This window comes from Podarcis tiliguerta (assembly GCF_965153285.1).
Source record: "Podarcis tiliguerta genome assembly, chromosome: 10".
Classification (NCBI taxonomy): domain Eukaryota; kingdom Metazoa; phylum Chordata; class Lepidosauria; order Squamata; family Lacertidae; genus Podarcis; species Podarcis tiliguerta.
This window is the reverse complement of record NC_139543.1, coordinates 604,772-624,380: the sequence shown is the minus strand read 5'-3', so window position 1 is coordinate 624,380 and position 19,609 is coordinate 604,772. Positions and strand designations below refer to the sequence as shown.

Sequence of the window (19,609 nt, the reverse complement as noted above, 5' to 3'; positions counted from 1 at the left end):
CAGGTTTGTCTGACATGACTTATTTTTCAGAAATCCATGCTGACTATTGGTGATCACAGCATTCCTTTCTAGGTGCTCGCAGACTGTTCGCTTAATGATCTGCTCCAGAATCTTCCCTGGTATTGATGTCAGACTGACTGGGCGGTAATTATTTGGGTCCTCTCTTTTCCCCTTTTTGAAAATAGGGACAACATTTGCCCTCCTCCAGTCTGCTGGGACTTCGCCTGTTCTCCAGGAATTCTCAAAGATGACTGCCACTGGTTCTGAGATCACATCCGCCAGTTCTTTTAATACTCTTGGATGCAGTTCATCTGGCCCTGGAGACTTGAATACATCTAAACTAGCCAAGTATTCTTGTACTATCTCCTTAGTTATTCTGGGCTGTGTTTTCTCTGCTGAATCATTTGCTCCAAATTCTTCAGGTCGGGCATTGTTTTCTTTATCGGAGAAGACTGAGGCAAAGAAGGCATTGAGGAGTTCAGCCCTTTCTGTGTCCCCTGTTTGCATTTCACCATCTTCTCCTCTGAGTGACCCCACTGTTTCTTTGTTCTTCCTTTTGCTACGAACATACCCATAGAAGCCTTTTTTTGTTGCTTTTAACCTCTCTAGCAAGCCTGAGTTCATTCTGTGCTTTAGCTTTTCTGACTTTGTGTCTACACTTGCTGGCTATTTGTTTGAATTCCTCTTTGGTGGTTTCCCCCCTTTTCCATTTTTTGTACACATCCTTTTTTAATCTTAACTCAGTTAAAAGTTCTTTAGATAGCCACCCTGGCTTCTTTAGGCACCTTCCATGTTTCCGTCTCATTGGTATTGCCTGAAGTTGTGCTTTTACTATCTCCCTCTTAACAAACTCCCAGCCATCATGAACTCCCTTTCCTTTTAGTATTACTGTCCATGGGATCTCACCCAGCACTTCCCTAAGTTTTATGAAGTTGGCTTTCTTAAAGTCAAGAAATTGAGTCCTAGTATGCTTGGCTGCTCCTTTCCGTTGTATAGTAAACTTCAGAAGAGCATGATCACTTGCGCCTAATGATCCTTCCACTTCTACCCCATTAACCAGGTCATCGACATTGGTTAGGACCAGATCTAAAATGGCTGTTCCTCTTGTTGCTTCTCCCACTTTCTGGACAATGAAGTTGTCTGCAAGGCCAGTGAGGAATCTGTTTGACCTTATGCTCTTGGCTGAGTTTGACATCCAACAAATATCTGGGTAATTGAAGTCCCCCATTACTACTATCTCCCTTCCTTTTGCATGCTTGGCCATCTGTTCCAGGAAGGCATCATCTATGTCCTCCGTTTGGCTTGGGGATCTATAGTAAACTCCCACAATGAGGTCACTATTATTCTTCTCTCCCTTAATTTTGACCCAAATGCTCTCACTTTGGCTTTGAGGTTCTAAATCTTGGATCTCTTCACAGGTATACACATCCCTGACATATAACGCCACTCCTCCTCCTTTCTTGTCTGGTCTGTTTCTCTGAAATAGATTGTATCCCTCCATTTTTACATTCCAATCGTGGGACTTATCCCACCAGGTTTCAGTGATGCCTATTATGTCATATTTAGTTTGCTGTACCAAGAGCTCAAGCTCATCTTGTTTATTTCCCATGCTTTGTGCATTAGTGTACAGACATTGAAGTCCATTAGTCATTCCCCCGTGTCTCTTATTTAAGGATTTTTTCCTCCCACCACTAGGTCTGCTTGCTGTTTGCTCCATTTGGTCTATGACATTTGGATGATCATCTTCATCAATTAATAGACTCCTACCTTCAGGAGCACTGTCTCCCTCCCCCACATTAGTCAGTTTAAAGCCCTCCTGATGAGGTTTCTTAGTTTTTTGGCAAAAACATTCCTCCCAACCGTTGTGAGGTGCAGCCCATCGCTTGCCAGAAGTCCATCCTCAAGAAACTGCAGTCCGTGATCTAAGAATCCAAACCGTTCCTGTTTACACCATTTGCGAAGCCAGCTGTTTACTTCCACTATTTTCCTCTCTCTCCCTGGGCCACGTCGTTCAACTGGGAGGACAGATGAGATGACGATTTGTGCATTTAATTGCTTCAATTTCCTGCCCAGAGCCTCATAGTCTCTTTTGATCTTCTGGAGGCTATTGCTTGCAGTGTCATTGGTTCCCACATGAACCAAGAGGAAGGGGTATTTGTCAGTGGGTTTTATGATTCCTTGCAGTCGTTCAGTTACATCTTGGATCTTAGCCCCGGGGAGACAGCACACTTCCCGAGACATCTTGTCAGGCCCACAGATCACTGCTTCTGTTCCCCTCAGTAAGGAATCCCCTATCACCACTACACGCCTTCTCTTAGGTTTGGTCAGGGTTCTTCCGTGAGCAGTCCGTTCCAAGGTCGCCTGCACATTCCCTGAGGACTGACTTTGCTGCTCATCTTCATATACGTGATCGTATATGAAGGTCAAGTCAGTTCAGTCTTAAAGTAATTGTTGCCCTTGCTTGCCAGGGAACCAGCAGCAATCAGGGTAAGATTCTTCTGCTCAAGTGTCCGGCAGCAATTCTATAGGGCAAGAAAGAGGCCACACCCGAAGCTCTCTCTAGCCACTCATGTTTTATTTGTAGTGAGGCTTCCCCACTGCAAGCAAAATACTGTATAGATTAGTGTGCACATTCCACTAGTGACCGTCCTTTAATTCAACTTCCGCTCATTTCAAAGGAGGTTGCACAAAGGTTTCCTGCAATAGCAATTTGCAGGATTTTACTTTCCTAGAAGTAACAGGTATTCCATCCAAAGTCACTTAAAACAGAAACAGTGAAAGCAAGGAGTATAATGACCTACCGACTTCAGCTAAAGTTTTGATACAGGACTCTACTGAAGATTTCTGCACTGGGTTTGGCCAGGTACAGTTGTAAATTCTAAACGCAGACTGCAGTAACTGGATAAAAACAGGCTGGTGTGTCTGAAAGAACACAAAAAATATGTTATCAGCTCAAACATGTTTACATATTATGATCTAAGATATTTATACAATAAATAAAAATTGCTATGTGTTCTAGCCTAATACAAACACATGTGCACTGCTACTGATTTCACATACTCCATGTATTAGAATCATAGAGTCATAGAATCATAGAGTTGGAAGAGACCACAAGGGCCATCGAGTCCAACCCCCTGCCAAGCAGGAAACACCATCAGAGCACTCCTGACATATGGTTGTCAAGCCTCTGCTTAAAGACCTCCAAAGAAGGAGACTCCACCACACTCCTTAATTCCACTGTCGAACAGCTCTTACTGTCAGGAAGTTCTTCCTAATGTTTAGGTGGAATCTTCTTTCTTGTAGTTTGGATCCATTGCTCCATGTCCGCTTCTCTGGAGCAGCAGAAAACAACCTTTCTCCCTCCTCTATGTGACATCCTTTTATATATTTGAACATGGCTATTATTGCACCAAGCACTCTTCTAGAGTGGTGCATGAGAGGGAAAGTGAGACAGAGCCAGTGGTTCTACCACCTGCCTCAAGGTGGCTCCGCTTGCCTAAGGGAAATCTGAATGAGGGATTTGGGTAGCAAGAGTATAACCTCTATGGGGTCTAGCATATGTGAAGACACTCACTCCAGTCTAGCCATGTCAATCACTCTAGCACTCGGGGCCAGGATGCTTTTGACCTAAGGGCCAGGAAAGCTGAAATAAGGAAATGATAATATATCCAGGTTTGGCTTCTAGCTGGTGTTGTAGATCAGTATTAGATCACATGCTTTGCCTGCAGATGGTCCCAGGTTCATCCCTCACATCTTAAGATCAGGAGGCAGGTAATGTTATACATCTTCAAGATCCTAGAGAGCTGCAGCCAGTCAGAGTGGAAAATGCTGGGCTAGATGAACAAATACCCTGACCCATCATAGGACATTTTCCTGGGTTTTAGTCTGCTTCACTTCCTTGCTTTAATAGCAAAAATAAAGAGGGGTCACCTCTTGAAATGTCTGAAATTGCTTCCATCTGGTCCAGGGAGAACACTGTACCTCAGCAGTGAGTATTGCTGTATGATTTAGCAGCTGAATTTAGGCAAGCCTTCGTCTTAATCTATGCAGTGTCAACTAATATAATCTAGGCCAGATTTCCTCAGATGTTGGACTATAACCCCCATCATTCCTAGGCAGCCTGCTCAATGATGGAAGTTGTAGTTGAAGAACATCAGGCAGCGGAGGGTGGAAGGCTGCCCTAGGCAAAGAGATCTGTGGATTCTGGTTTTCAAACCCTCCATCAAATATATACTTTTGGGGGCTGAAAGGCAGGGTGGAAATGTTTTTATGGGAAAAAAATTATATAAGTTGAATTTTTCATAGAGTACAGAGCTAGGGATTATGTCTCTCTCTCGGACTCTCTTTCTCTCTCTCTCTCTCTCTCTCTCTGTGTGTGTGTGTGTGTGTGTGAGAGAGAGAGAGAGAGAGAGAGAGAGAGAGAGAATGAATTCAGCAGTGTTTATTCTTGGTTATTAGTTTGTTAATGTTGTTTTGTAGGTTATGTGTACTGTGAATATGACTTTTTTGTTGTGGTTGTGATGTTTACCTTTTTTTTTAGTTGTTTTGTTAATCGTATTTTGTAGAAAGTGGTTGTTTTACCAATGATTGCTAAATATTCTATAAGATTTATGCTGTAATTGTGAAGTTCTGTTATATTACTGTTATTTATTATTTGTGAGCCACTTTGTGATTCGTGTGACTGAAAAGCGGCACAGAAAGATAATAAATGAAAATGAAATAAAATGAAATGAAATTGTTTTATAGATTTCTTCCTGTTTACATAGGGGTGGGGACAAGCAAATAGTGTCACCAATGAAATAAACGTTCCTGTGAATGCACGGATTACTAACTTCCTGTCACATGTGAGACCATGGAATAGTAGTCCGAAATAAACATGTATCACATATTTCAAATTTGCAGACGACACCAAACTGGGAGGGGTAGCTAATGCCACAGAAGACAGAATCAGAATTCAAAATGACCTTAACAGATTGGAGAACTGGGCACAAGCTAACAAAATGAATTTCAATAGTGACAAACATACGGTTCTGCACTTAGGCAGGAAGAAGCAAATGCACAAATATAGGATGGGGGACACATGGCTTACTAGCAGTACATTTGAAAAGGATCTAGGGGTCTTGGTGAACAACAAGCTTAACGTGAGTCAACAGTGTGATGCAGCAGCAAAAAGAAACAATGCTATTCTAGGCTGCATCAACAGAAGCATAGTGTTCAGATCAAGGGAAGTCATAGCACCAGTCTATTCTGCCTTGGTCAGACCACACCTGGAATACTATGTCCAATTCTGGGCACCACAATTTGAGAAGAGTGTTGACAAGCTGGAGCATATGCAGAGGAGGGCAACCAAAATGATCAAGGGTCTGGAAAATTCTATGATTCTAAGTCTTTACCTGGAGGCTTGTGCTGTTGTCTGAAAATGGAGAACTGAAGAAACCACTCACTATGCTCATTACTGATTCTGTGACATACTTCTCCAGAGATGCATCTGCATGTTTTCTGTCCGTGGTTGTGTTACAAACCTAGAGCAGACAGAGGAACTGCATGAAGAATGTGTGAAAACAGCAGCTCCCATCCATCACATCCCCCCATTTTTATTCAATGTAAAACAAAAGCAAAAAACCACCACCCCTCCTTATACAGTAGGTGATACCAAACATGGAACAATAAAGCTCCATTTCCCAGGGTTCAGATCACTAACATGAGTCACTTTTTTACATTTAAAACAAATTTTCAGTTATCATGAACACATGTGCTTGGCTTCCTATTCTGCTTTTTCTAAAAAAATAAATAAGGAAAATGTTAAAAAGAAGACAACAAAAAAGGGATAATTCAAAAGGAAGAAAAGGAAGAAACAAAACACGTATAGTGATGGTACAGAAGGGTTAATGGCACAAGGATGTCTTCCATTTCTCAGTCTGCATGGAGTTCTATGACATCCTGCCAGATAACTGAAATTTATCATCTGTTCCTGCTTTTTAAGTAAACTATTCATTTATGAGCTACAAGATCTAAGAGGCCGTTCTTCTGTAACAAGACACCTGGGAGATTTCCACCTCTGTAGAATGATACAGTGCCATACTTACAGCCACAAAGGAAGACCTGGCTGTCTGTTCACAAATTGTTAGAAAGCAGCTGCTAAAAAGGGTTGGATGTGCCTTCATCATATGAGAGGTCAGTTGTGGATGCACTGTTGGAACTAAATACATGCAACAGATGTGCAATTTTCTGCACAGTAGTGAGCAGAACACATAACTAAAAACAAACTATTTAGGTCAGGAGTACCAACTTGAATAAAATATTGGTGGGAGGTGCCCCACATAATTGATCACAAAACACACACCATTTGAACAACAATGTTCATCAACTTGTAGTCCCCCTCAAATATTTCATTGGGGGGGGGGATGAAAGGGCATTGGCCCCTAGAGTTGGCTCCTATGATCTAGATCAAGTGAAGGTCTCTCCTTATAGACTGGGCAAATGAAACTCCCCAGCTATTACTGAATTGCATGTGCTCCAAAACTGTGAAAACTTTAAGTTTATTATAGAGCTTGACTGCTACTGAAGGTATGAAGTTGTGCCACAAAAGATTCTTCTGCCCTGGACCACTGTACTTCCCAATAAAACATGTGATGCCCTTCTTAGGATATGTGCACACTCTCTCACACACACTGAGAGGATGCCATGCTTAAGGGATTAGGGCTCTGAGTAAACATAAAGAGTAAGGATATCAAGGCACAAAATATTCTGATGCGCCTGAGGAGAAACTTTCTCTCAATAAAGTCTTCCTGATTTGCTAAGGACAGGCAGTATCTGAAAGCAATAAGGGAAAAACACATAGAGCAGCAGCAACTGAAGGGTCCTATCTCTAAATGATTGGGGAGCTTTTGCAACATTCATTCTTGATGCTAAACGCATACTCCAAGTCCTGAAAGCAAGGTAAAAGTTATGTATTCAAAACATATGGTCTGTGCCTCCATCTAAAATAACTCCCCTCCCTGCTTCTCTGAATAAATAAGCTCAGTAATCTAGAAGGCTTGGGTAGCTCGAACCACACAAGGCTCCATGAAAATAGAATAGAAAAGAGCACTTTTGACATTCTACTCTAATGGATGGGCTGGGTAGCAAGAAAAACAAGGAACAGAGAAATAGAAGGAATGTTATCAGACAGCTACTAGAAATGCTTTCAAAGAGAAACACACAGTGGCGTAGCGTAGGGGGTGCAGGGGGGCCGGCCGCACCGGGCGCAACATCTGGGGGGGGGCGCTCGCACTCGCAGCTCTCTGCCCCTACCTGGCTCACTCACTCTCTCTCACTGCAGTGCTGGCTGTGCGAATCCGATCCGAGCCGCCGGGTCGCCGCCCACTGTGGAGGGGAGGGTGCCAGGCGTGCGGTGCAGTGCGGAGAGAGAGCGAGGGACTATCTGGGGGAGGGAGCGGGGGGGGGTGCAAATTACTTGCCTTGCCCCGGGTTAGGGGGCGCAAATTACTTGCCTTGCCCCGGGTGCTGACAACCCACGCTACGCCACTGGAAACACACACACTTTGGGGTGAATTAAATGATACCACTGAAAGTTAGTGCCAGATACTGGTGATGGTTGCTTGTGAGGCAGGACTCCGACCTGTCTTTTACAGGCTTTATTTTGGTGCAAACTATTTACAGTGCATAACCCCAAAGTCCATGACCGTCTCAGCCACTAGCAGATTCTGGGAGTGGCCCCTTCCGGCTTTTCCCCCAACGTAAGAACTTGGACACCCCAAATCTCTGCCTCCCCTCCTTATGTTTCACCCCTCTGCGCAAGCAGAGCAACAGAAGCGTGTGTGTCTCCTGGCCAGCCGTGCTAGGTGAGGCGCTTGGGCTCTCAGTAGCATCTTCGAGCCTTCCCTCCACCAGGCTACTTCCTTTCCCCTCTGCTCCACTGGAGGTGTGGCTTTCCCTACTGCCAGACGAGGAGCTGCTTCTCAGAATTGGTGGAGGTTCCCTGTATCCCCCGCCTCCTTTCCCCGTTCTGATGGCAGTCCCCTGATAGTTAGGAATAATTTTCTCTTACTTTACTTTACAAATAAGTGACCTCAAGCATCACAATAACTTGATGCAAGGCAACATCAGTCATGTTTGCTAAATGGTCAATATGGATTTTGGCAACAGACCTTTGCATTGTGCCACTTGTGCTAATTCTACACCTGAGGCCAAAGAAGGTCTGTGGATATTCCTCTTGGGAGGATGATGCTGTGCCAGTTTAGGAGTGCACAATCTTTCATGACAAACATATTAGATGGGGGGAGGGGAGGAAAAGCTGCCCTCTGTAAATTGGACATGTTAAAGCACAGAAAATCCTTCAGAGTAATAAAAGTATGCTCTGTAGTTTCAACTAACCAGCAGCTTCAAAAGTGATGCATGAAAGTGTTCAGTGGGTTTACCTGAGGGCTTCCTGAAGACATGTGTGAACACAAATTAAAAGACAGTAGCCGGGGGGGGGGACACCCCCAACCCTCAAACTGGTAATAAAAAATGCACACAGAGGCACACTGGCTTTCCTGCTGTATAAGCAAGAGGGCTGGGTTGAATTCATGCTACTCAGATACTGGAGTCTAAGTTCAGCTAAGGCATAACTGAGGCACCAGAAGGACTGAGAAATTTCATCTCTACTTTGAACTGTCACTTAAGAACTTTATGGAGCCACCGAAAATATGTAAGCACTTGCTTTTCTAATTGTTAGCTTTGGCAAATACTCTGCGCCCTCAACACAGAGTAGCCCAGTGCTCCTCTCTGTGGGTATTGGTTCCTCCAACGTCAGGAGAGAAGTGCCAGGCCACGTTGTGCTGGGGGTGTCTGCGTGGGGGCACCTGCTTTGCACCCCCTCATTAATACGTACCTGGGGCCACAGCCCATCTGGCACCCCACATTGTAGGTCCCTCATTCCAGTGACTCATGAAAAAATAAACATAAATTTAACTTAAAACAGAAACATAAAACTCCAGCCCACTGCCTTTAATAAAGATTATTAATGATTCAATATTAATCAATATTTAATGATTCATAACACTTACCCTTGCCATATCAACAAGAAAGTTTTCAAATAGTTTCCAGATGTGGTTACTGGTGTAGATTTCCTTCATTTCCACCTCAGTGTCTACATAGCAATGATTGACAAAGTTCACATATGCTATCTTTACCTGGAACATAATATTTTTTTAAAATGAATCAAGTAAGCCGAAGTCACTACATATGTATTTTCTTGTAGTCCATAAAATACTGAGCTGGTTGGCATGTAATGGCTTACAACAAAAATGCAGACCAGAGGAGCAAAACTGACACCATCTCTTCTCCAAGAGCCCAAATATTTGCAATATAAATATTGGGATTGGCACAGCTTTATGTGTGAACCAGCTCACAGTCAAGAAGACTCAGAAGTCTGACCATATTAAGATTTGACAGCTGCACTTCCCAGCACAATTTCCCAGTGCATTTCCCAGCACAATTTGAAGTGCTGGCTTTAACCTTCAGGGCCCTAAATGCTTTGGGACCAGGTTATCAGAAAGACCATCTTTTGCTGTATTTACCAAACCAAACCTTAAGATCCTATTTGGATACCACAGGAACACACCCTCATCCTTTATTGTGGTAGCTCTGAGGTTATAAAGCTATCTTCCCAGGAAGACTCACTGGCACCATCTTTGTGGTCCTTCTGGAACTGGGTCTTACCCTTTTTATTTACCCCGGTCTTCTAAGCAACTTTAGTATTCCGGAGCTCTCATTTTTAAAATCTTTGATTTTAATCTTGGGACTGTTGTGAACTCTTGTATTTGTGGCATTTACTTGGTTTTGATATTATTATTATTGGTATTATTGTTATTGTTTTATCTATTTATACCCCACCTATCTGACTGGGTTTCCCTAGCCACTCTGGGCAGCTTACAACATATCTAAAAAAACAATACAAACATCGGTCCTTTAAAATTTCTCATTTGATAATTTTAGGTTGCATTTTATATTTACCCTGATTTGTAGTATTTATTTTAAGTCACCCAGAGAACTTCAATATTATGGAACTGCATGCACATAGTGGAAATTATTAAGGCAACCATCTATGGAAGTGAAAGGAGGTCAACATGTATGTTTCAATATGGAATTTCAGTCTTCTACAGTGAAGTCAGATGCAAAGAATTCAACCTCACCACAATCTCCTTGTGCTTCTTTAGCAATAGTTTTATTTTTTAATTGTATATCAGCACAACTGCTATTCCCTGCCTTGTTCCTGTCTCTTAATATACTTAAGAAATGTTTAGGAATTGGAGTATTGACACATCCAAGGCCTATATCTATTTTGTACAAAGACACTTAATAGCACAAAATGGCAGCCTGACCTTAGTTTAAGTGGCAAAACACAATTGCTTGTATTATTTCCTGTTCCTGTTCTGAAATTACAACCTGGTGCCACATTAGTGTGTGGTGTAGAGCAAGGGAATCACCACTTCATTGTTTCATTCAATAAGAAATGTCTTGATTTACTTCTTTGTTAATAACAGTTTAACGCACAATAGAAGCCCGTTTTCAGCCTGGCATTTTTTTGTTTTTGTTTTTAAAAACAGGCACTGAAAATATTCTTATAATTATGCTTCACTTGCCAGCTTCCACCGTCACGGCAACCGCCATTGTAGCTGTCAGGGGCCTGCCATTGGAACAGGGAAGGGAGGCAAAGGGGCCGTTGGGATACAGGGAACCTCTGAAAAGCTTGCGAAGCAGTTCCTCTTCCTGCGGTGAGGAAAGCCACGCCTCCAGTGGGGAAGAGGGAAGGGACCAGAGGTTGCTGTTGGGAGTCCCAGCGCTGCACCTCGTCAGTCGGAGGCTGGGGAAAGCCCCACCTCCCGGGTAAAGGAGGGGAAAGGGCTAGAGGGATGCTGCTGGAAGCCTCGGCACCGATCCTTGCCAAGCCGGTCAGGAGGGAAGCACGCATCTTCCGTCACCCACCTTGCGCAGAGGCATAAAACGCAAAGGAGGAAGGAAAAGGCTGGGGGTGACTAAGCTCTTATGTCGGGGGAGGACCTGGAAACGACCACTCCCAGATTCTGCTAGTGATTGAGGCAGACATGAACTGATGGTTCTGCACTGTAAATAGTTTTGCACCAAAATAAAACCTGTTAAAGACAGGTCGGAGTCCTGCCTGGTTACTCATGAGCAACCACCACTGCCATTTGACAGTAGTAATCAAGAAAGAGGGGTAGGATGGGACTGGGAGAGTCAGGGAGGCCGCATAGAAGTGCGCAGCCCAGTCCAAACCAGATCCAACCTCTCTAGTGACTGGAGCAAGGGAAGTGGGCAGGGACCCATAGGGGAGCCGCACTAAGGGAATCACCCCGGGAGAAGACGGGCACTGCGTTGGCCCTCTCCTGCTGACAGAGGGGTGCCACTGGCAGCTGGAAATGGAAACAGGATCCAAATCATTTTTATAAAAAAAAATCATTTTCCTTAATTTCCTTAATGTATTTTTAATACATTTCCCCCCTCAATTTTTTTACCTCCATTTTTCTAACTCTCAAGAATTAAAATGGTGGTGCCCATAAAGGAGCCCTGAACCAACAGAGGCCACTTCCTGGGACCGCCACTTCAGCCCTGACTCCCCTCCGCCCCCATTTTTTAAATTAAATAGTGGGAAAAGAAAATAGAATAAAAATTTTAAAAGAGTCCTTTTTTGTGGGGTGTCCTTCCTCCTCCTGCCCGCCCTTTATTACCAGCCTCCTTTTTTAAAACAACAAAAACAAAACTAAACTTTTTTTCTACATTATTGTGATTGCTATTGTTATCTTCCCCTCTTTTTCCCTCCCCCCTTCCCCTTTCCTTTTTCTCTTTAAAGAGAATACATATATACATATATAATTCTATTTTATTTTCCCCCTTAAAGGGGTTTTCTATATACTTTTTATTTTTACTTTTTGTTATGTACTGAAGTTCTCACCCTGGGCCAGCAGGGGGATACTGTAGATAGTTATGCAAATGAAGGATCGAAAGTGACATTCAGTGATTGGATAGTTTTAGAAAGTTGTTACAGTAACAAGGTACTGGAGCACTATATAAGCAGGCTGACTGAGCCCTTCAGTTCAGTTCAGTTCTGGCCTCAGAATAAAGAAGAGCTGTTTGAAGAATCGCTGTGTCGTCTGATATGTTCACCCACAACTTGACACTTTTACTATTTGATATATATAAATACTACTTTCATACAGCACCACCTCAACATCTTCAGTTTTTTGTTTTTTCTTTCTGTTTGTTTTTCCTTTTTCCTTTCCTTTTTCCTTTACTCTTAAATTTCCTACCCCCTCCATCCACCTCCTTTATCTGTCTTTTCTTTTCTCTCCTTCCCCCCCAAACTAATAATAATAGGAAGAAGAAGAAGAAGAAGAAGAAGAAGAAGAAGAAGAAGAAGAAGAAGAAGAATATACCTACATAAATGTATCTCCCCATCCACTTTCAATAGTAACCCCCTGCCCTTTTGTGGTCATCTACTTCAGGGTGAGTCCTTTAAAGGAGGCCCTGTGGATACAGAGTACACATGTTCCACAGGGCCTCTTTTAAAAGACTCACCCTGTATAACTTGAATCACCACTGCAGAAGTGGAGTGGAGGCTTCGCGCTGAGAGATCCCCATCTTCACTCCTGCTTGCATGCCAGTAGGAGTGGGAGCGGGCTGAGCACCTGGCTGCCTTCAGGTGGTGCAGGGGCTCTCAGGTGCAGCTTCTGGGCTGCCGCCACCTTCCCCAACCCCAGCAACTATTCAGCCTGGCTGCCTTCATGGGGTTGCAGGGGATCTGATGCGGAGGTGGGGACTCCTTTAAACTTCTCCCTTGAGGGGAGTGCAGCCACAAACTCCTCAATGGAAAGTGTGATGGAGCCTGCACCTCCCCAGCAGAGCAGCCCGATCCCACCTCTACTTGCCTGCAAGCAGGAGCAGGCTTGGGGGGTGGCGACATTCCTTGCCTGCTTGCTTGCCGCCCAGCCCACCTTCCCTCACTAGGAAAATGGAAGTGTGGCACTCAAATTGGAAGTTAGAACAGAGCATGTTCGTCTTCCAAAAACAAGGACTGAATGAAATGTACTTATTTCAAGAGAGCACCAGTAAGATAATTTTTAACCCAGGTTAAAGTTAATGCTGCTGTTATGTACACATTTTCCTCAGTGTTCAGCTTCAGTCCAAGCTGAAAGTTCATTTACAATTTGTCTTTATGAGTAGCAGTTTTCCCTTTAATAGCAAAGTAACTAAAAAGTTAAGGGACACAGGTGGCGCTGTGGGTTAAACCACACAGCCTAGGACTTGCCAATCAGAAGGTCAGCGGTTCAAGTTCCCATGATGGGGTGAGCTCCCGTTGCTCAGTCCCTGCTCCTGCCAACCTAGCAGTTCAAAAGCACATCAAAGTGCAAGTAGATAAATAGGTACCACTCCGGTGGGAAGGTAAACGGCGTTTCCGTGCGCTGCTCTGGTTTGCCAGAAGCGGTTTAGTCATGCTGGCCACATGACCCGGAAGCTGTACGCCGGCTCCCTCGGCCAATAAAGCGAGATGAGCGCTGCAACCCCAGAGTTGGTCACGACTGGACCTAATGGTCAGCGGTCCCTTTACCTTTACCTTAACTAAAAAGTTAAAGTCAATAAAGTCAAAGGTTATTCTGCTTTAATACCTCATTTTATTCAAGTTTTAGTTTAAGAATTAAACTCGTGCATATACTGAAATTTTCATATTCTCAAAGAATACAGACATGGTGCTTCTTTTTGAAAGGACAAGGTCCTTGTCAGGAAACAATTTTAAAATGCTGTGCAACACTGGAAACAGAGACCATGCAGCTTCTCTGGGTGTATACTCCATGTTTCTAAACAGAATTAGAGCAATACAATACCTACACAGCTGAAGGAAGGCTATTGATAAACAATTTGATAGTCTTGAACATAAAACAACATTCCCCACTCCCCAACAACCCACAACTCACACTCTCAGCACCCTGCTCCTGCTCTAAGGACTCCACCCATAACACAAAAAGAACCACACATACAAAAATGGACCCCCCAACCTTTCCGTCTCCTCCTTTACCACACAAAGGCAACAAACAATAGAAAAAACAATAGGAAAAAGGAAAACAAAGAAAGAAACCCGTACCAACTAAAACAATACCCCAACCTCAATAAATCAATCCACAAACAGGCTAAAATCTGACACACAACCAGCACAATGATAGTGCCAGAGCGTACCAATACCCATATCCCCACCCCAACATACCAATGATGTTGTTAATAACACTGACAACATTGCGTATAAATCTTATACCCAACATAGGCATCACAAAGATGCTTAACACCATCTCACTGACCACTACCTATCGCAAACAACAGGAAGGACAGCCTGTTCTTAAAAAAGGCCCTCCGTGCCAGCTGAGACCCAGGACCAATCAGTTAGACACCAGATAGTCCAAGATACCCCAAATAAACACCTATATAACAACATATAGGCTACTTTCTGTAATCTACCCCCCCCCCCCACACACACACTCTTTAACCCAAACAATTAGGGACTCTTACAAATTGCTTAAAATGCTAAAAAATGTCTCTATGACATATGGGGTAAAGAAAACCTGGGAGACACCAGCCACACATTCCAGTCCGGGTACCACAGCACAGTGTCCAGACTACGTAGATAGCATTCTGCTCACACAAGGTCTGATCCCCTTGGTTGAATCAACAAACATAGGTAGCATTAAAATCACAGATCATGCCCCAGTAAAAGTTACCCTTAAAATAGGAGAAGAAACAGAAACCATCCCATCATGGTCCTTCAGTCCCATCCTAACCACAAATAAACTAATTAGAGATAGTCTCACAAAAAACACTCCAAAACTACTTCAAAGAAAATTATGTAGATAATATAACAGCCCCTCTCCTATGGGACGCAATGAAAGCGGTCACCAGAGGAGCTTGCATAAAAGAGAAAGCTACATACAAACAGGATCTAAAAAACTCCTCAAACTTATAGAACAGAAAAGGAGAGAACTAGACTCCCTAGAAATCAACAAAACAATGATCAGCATTGCACTCTAAACAATGCTTCTATGAATATGGAGGGGAAAACTCTAGACTACCAGCAAATAGATGTAGGAAAAAAGCACTCAAAACAAGAACACACAGCATCACCAAAAAAAGACGGCAACATAACATTCTCCCCCAAAGAAATAACCTCAGAATTTGTAGAATTCTACTGCAACCTATACACCTCCCATAACCCACCTGAGAAGGAAATCAGAAAATTCCTAGCAGGACTGACCATGTCTACCTTAACTGATGAGGAACAGGAATTCATGGACCATCCTATCATCCCAGAGGAAATAGATATGGTCCTCAAAAACCTGAAACCACACAAAGCCCCAGGCTTCACAGCAAATTTTTATAGGAAATTCAAAGAACCCCTGATGCCCTACATGACCCGCCTATTCAATGACATCATAAAAGGGGGGCCCATCCCCTAAACCTGGACCCACTCCAAAATAGTCTCCATCCCAAAACAACTGAGAGACAGCCTCAAAGTAGAATCATACCATCCAATCTCATTAATAAACCAAGACTACAAGATATTCACATAAATCTTGGCCAACCGCCTAAAACTTCCTACACAAGTTAATAGCCCCAGACCAGATTGGCTTTGTTCCTGGCCGCAATATAACAGACCCCATCAGGAAACTACTGAACCTGATCGAACACAGCAAGGCAACTAAATTCCCACTGACAACTATGTCCCTAGACATCCTCAAAGCTTCTGATTGCTTAGAGTGGAAATACATATTAGCAGTACTAACTAACATGAAATTTGGCCCCAACTTCCTACAAATCCTCAAATATACTCCCAATCCTCAGCAAAATACAGAACTAACAATATGGACTCTAATACTATAGCAATCCAAAGAGGCACAAAACAAGGATGCCCACTGTCTCCCTTCTTATTTATCTTGGCTCTGGAACCCTTAGCAATCCGAATCCGAGCAGCCACAGACATCAAGGGAGTGGAAATAAAAGGCAGAACCTATAAATTTGCAGATGACCTAATGGTTACAACACCAGACCCCATAAACACAGCAACCACCCTAACCAGAGAACTCAACACATTTCAATGGTGTCGGGCCTACAGTTAAATTTGGCAAAATCTGAGGCTATGTGCTTCAACACCCCACCTCCCCAAACCCAAAAAGAATTCACCAACACCACCAAGCTAAAACTTTGCCACACCAAGTTCAGATACCTAGGGGTACAAATAATCATAAACCTCTACAAACTATACAGCCACAACTACAACCCCTTATGGCGACAAATCAACAAAGACTTGAGGGGATAGAACAACACCAACTTCACTCTCACAGACAAAATAGCCATGATCAAAAGGATCACCCTCCCAAAACTAACCTACCTATTCCAAACCCTCCCAATCTGGATTCCCCCAGCCCAACTTCGCAAATGGCAGAAAAAAATACACTCATTTATCTTCTCACACACAAAAACAAGAATAAGCCCCAAATACCTGCACCTCCCCTCTTCAGGAGGAGGATGGGGAATCCCCAACATAGAATCATATTACATCGCTAAGCAAGTACGCTACATTCTAGAAGACGAGACAAAACAATGGGTACACCTGGAGAGAGACACAATTGAAAATACCCCCACCCCAGGATACCCATTCCTCTCAAACAAAGGAAAATCCCCACATCACTAAACAGGTTAACACAGACCATGCTTAAAGAATGGAAGAAAGAAGCAGGTAAACTGTCCCCAACCCCATCCCCACTAAACCCCCTGGGCTCACCACCTACTATTCCACCACGCAGCACAAAACTTCCAGGTAAAAACCTGACAAGCCAAAGGCTTATCCCACCTAGCAGACTTCTACAAAAATAACAAACCCATATTGACACAAGAAATACAAGACAAACAAGGGACACCCAAATGCCCTGGCTAACACACTGCCTTCTTAAACAATCCACTAGTAAAACCAGCAGCAACCATGCCCTTGACAACCTTCGGAAACCTCCTCCTCACCAGAGGGACACAGCAAGGGGGTGGCATCCACAATATACAAAACACTGCTCCCAAATCCCACAAACCCCCTTGACGTAATCAAAAAACAATGGGAGGACGCCATAGGCTATGAAATAAACCCCACCCAATGGACTAGAATGTGGTCTAAAACCCCCTCTTTTCTTCCTAACCTAACACTGTATGCAACACTAACATCTCACAACAAATGAAACTGATCAGTAGAAAACACAACTTGAAAAAAGGGACAATGCACGTATTTTTGTAAACTAAGAAATCTTTAATAATATTAAATTATATAAATTAATAATATTATAACAACAACAACAATGCTTCGCATGCCGTAAAGTCTGGCTTACCTCAGGTATGCAGTCATCATGAGTCACCACTCTCACTATGTCATCTAGTGGAAGAAGGGAGTTACATTTTATTTCAGTGTAAACGTTCTTCCCTTCTGTACATGCTGCTAGCAGTTCCACCAGGGTGATGTGGTAAACCAAAGGGCCGCTTTCGTCCACTCGATCCCGCTCAGAGCACATCATTTGGAGGAGGATTGGAAATGATGCTCTATCATTGTAAAACACCAGCACGTCTTCACCCCCATTAACTAGCTGAAATTATAACAAGAAATACTTTGAATCTGTTTAAATAGTTCAGTCCCCCACCCCACCTCGATACACACACACACACACACACATTAATCTTCTACGCATCACATAAAGCACAATATAACTGTGTAATATATAACATTTATAAGCAACAAGTTTTCCTGGGGACCACTTAAGAGCAAGGGCACCAACTGGGGGGCAGGGGACCGAGGGCCCCTCAAAATTTCACGGTGACTGTGCACGCATGCTGCACTATGTACTCACCTCACTCGTACACACCATGCAGCGTACTTGTGTCACTTGCATACATCATGCAGCGTGCACACAACCCAACAGCACATGGTGTGTGTGAGTGACAAGGCAGCATGCTTGCTTAAGAGAATCAAGCTGAGGATGGAAAGCTTAAGCTTTGGCTCTAATTCCTCCAAGTCACTTGTCGGTAAACCCTATTGCCGCAGGTGTTGCTTGGTCCACTTTCTTCTTTCGTCCTTGGATTGAGATGTTCTGAAGCCAGCTAGTACCTTTTCAGAGGACTGAATTCTGCAGTGTACATACGAAATACACTTCTGACTGCCTGTTCCATCAAATACCAGATTTATGGCCAAAGAGCAGGGCTTTTTTAGCTGTAGGTCTGCAGTGCAGAAATTCACTCCCCAATAGAACTCACCAGATTTCTTTACTTCATAGTTGTATTTTTGAAGGCTGGTTAAAACTATTTTATCCCTGCAACTATATTTTCTTTAGAAAAATATAATTTAGAAGAAAGGAATGTAGCACAGTGGTAGAGCACCTGCCTTGGAGTCCCAGACTCCATCCCTGGAATCTCCAGATACAGTTTGGAAAGACTCCTGTCTGAAACCCTGCAGAGCCATTGTCAGGCAGGATATGGAACAATATTCTAGTTCAGTGCAATGCTCCTCTTGCAGTTTGAGTCCATCTCTGTGCTAATCCAGATGCTAATTTGATCATAATCAAATAGTTGGCTCTTCTGTTCTTGTATTTTAAGTTTTTATTTTATTTTACTGTTTTTATTGCATTTATCTGGTTTTATTATCTTTTTCCTCTTCTCCAGGTTGTGCTAATGAGGATTCTGTCTGCTGAGTATTTTGTCCCTGCAGTGGGAGACAGTTTCTGCTCCAGGGGGACAGCCTGTTGGTGAAATGTGTCCCCCTCAGGTGAGAAACAGGAGGGGAGTGTATACACCCACAATGAGATATGGAGTGGCTTGATTGTTGATTTTTCAGGGCTTTTGCTGCAGTGTTAATTGGTGTTCCCAACACATATACAGTATGATTGATGAGTATTTTATGATTTTACTATTTTATATTATTTTGATTGCATTCTTTATACTTTTCTTGTATAGTTATTTCAATTCAACATGCTGTTCGTAGCTTTAGGGACCTTTGGGCCAAAACCCATTGTATAAAAAAACACACGTAACATCTTGCTTCATAGTTAGAATAAGCCACTTTCAGAGCTGAAGGTTTGAAGATTTACGCTCTGATATGTTCAAAATTAAATAGGGAGGGACCCATCTAACAGTATTTCTGTAGTTACCTTTTATGCCTCATAATAACAACACACATAGGTGCATCTGGAGATGGGAAGGGATGACTTATTCCCTCACTCCAGTCATGACTGATGAGGTTCAAAATCCACTTAAAAACTTCTGTCATTAACTACTCCATCTACAGACAATCCAAAAATGGCAAATAAATACGTGTGAATTGCTTTTTTGTCCATTATTCTTATTAGCTAGCTATTTTTACATGAATTCAAACTTATTTTCTACCTTTTAGAACGGTAAAAACAGTGGCCTGGTTTCCACATGTTAGGCCATGTTTTATTAAGCCATGGTTTGTTAGCCCAATTTGGTTTGTTTCCTGCCAAGAAACTATGATCTGAAGCCATGGTTTGTTGCCTTGGTTTGGTTAACTATGACTTGA

The 19,609-nt window shown here is 43.0% G+C and overlaps 2 protein-coding genes across 9 annotated transcripts in view; one reads left to right on the top strand and one right to left on the bottom strand.

Annotated features, from left to right (window-relative positions):
- NUDT5 (nudix hydrolase 5) overlaps window positions 1–19,609 on the top strand; it is a 1,423,229-nt gene that overhangs the window by 832,726 nt on the left and 570,894 nt on the right. The gene's annotated exons all lie outside the window — the stretch shown is intronic.
- ITPR2 (inositol 1,4,5-trisphosphate receptor type 2) overlaps window positions 1–19,609 on the bottom strand; it is a 320,952-nt gene that overhangs the window by 153,998 nt on the left and 147,345 nt on the right. For all 8 annotated transcript variants that reach the window (XM_083399206.1, XM_083399209.1, XM_083399210.1 and 5 more), the window contains 4 exons: window positions 17,415–17,666; window positions 9,051–9,176; window positions 5,394–5,522; window positions 2,802–2,922 (listed from right to left, as the gene is read on the bottom strand). In XM_083399206.1, the coding sequence (XP_083255332.1) occupies window positions 2,802–2,922; window positions 5,394–5,522; window positions 9,051–9,176; window positions 17,415–17,666 (628 nt within the window). The remainder of the gene's footprint in view (window positions 1–2,801; window positions 2,923–5,393; window positions 5,523–9,050; window positions 9,177–17,414; window positions 17,667–19,609) is intronic.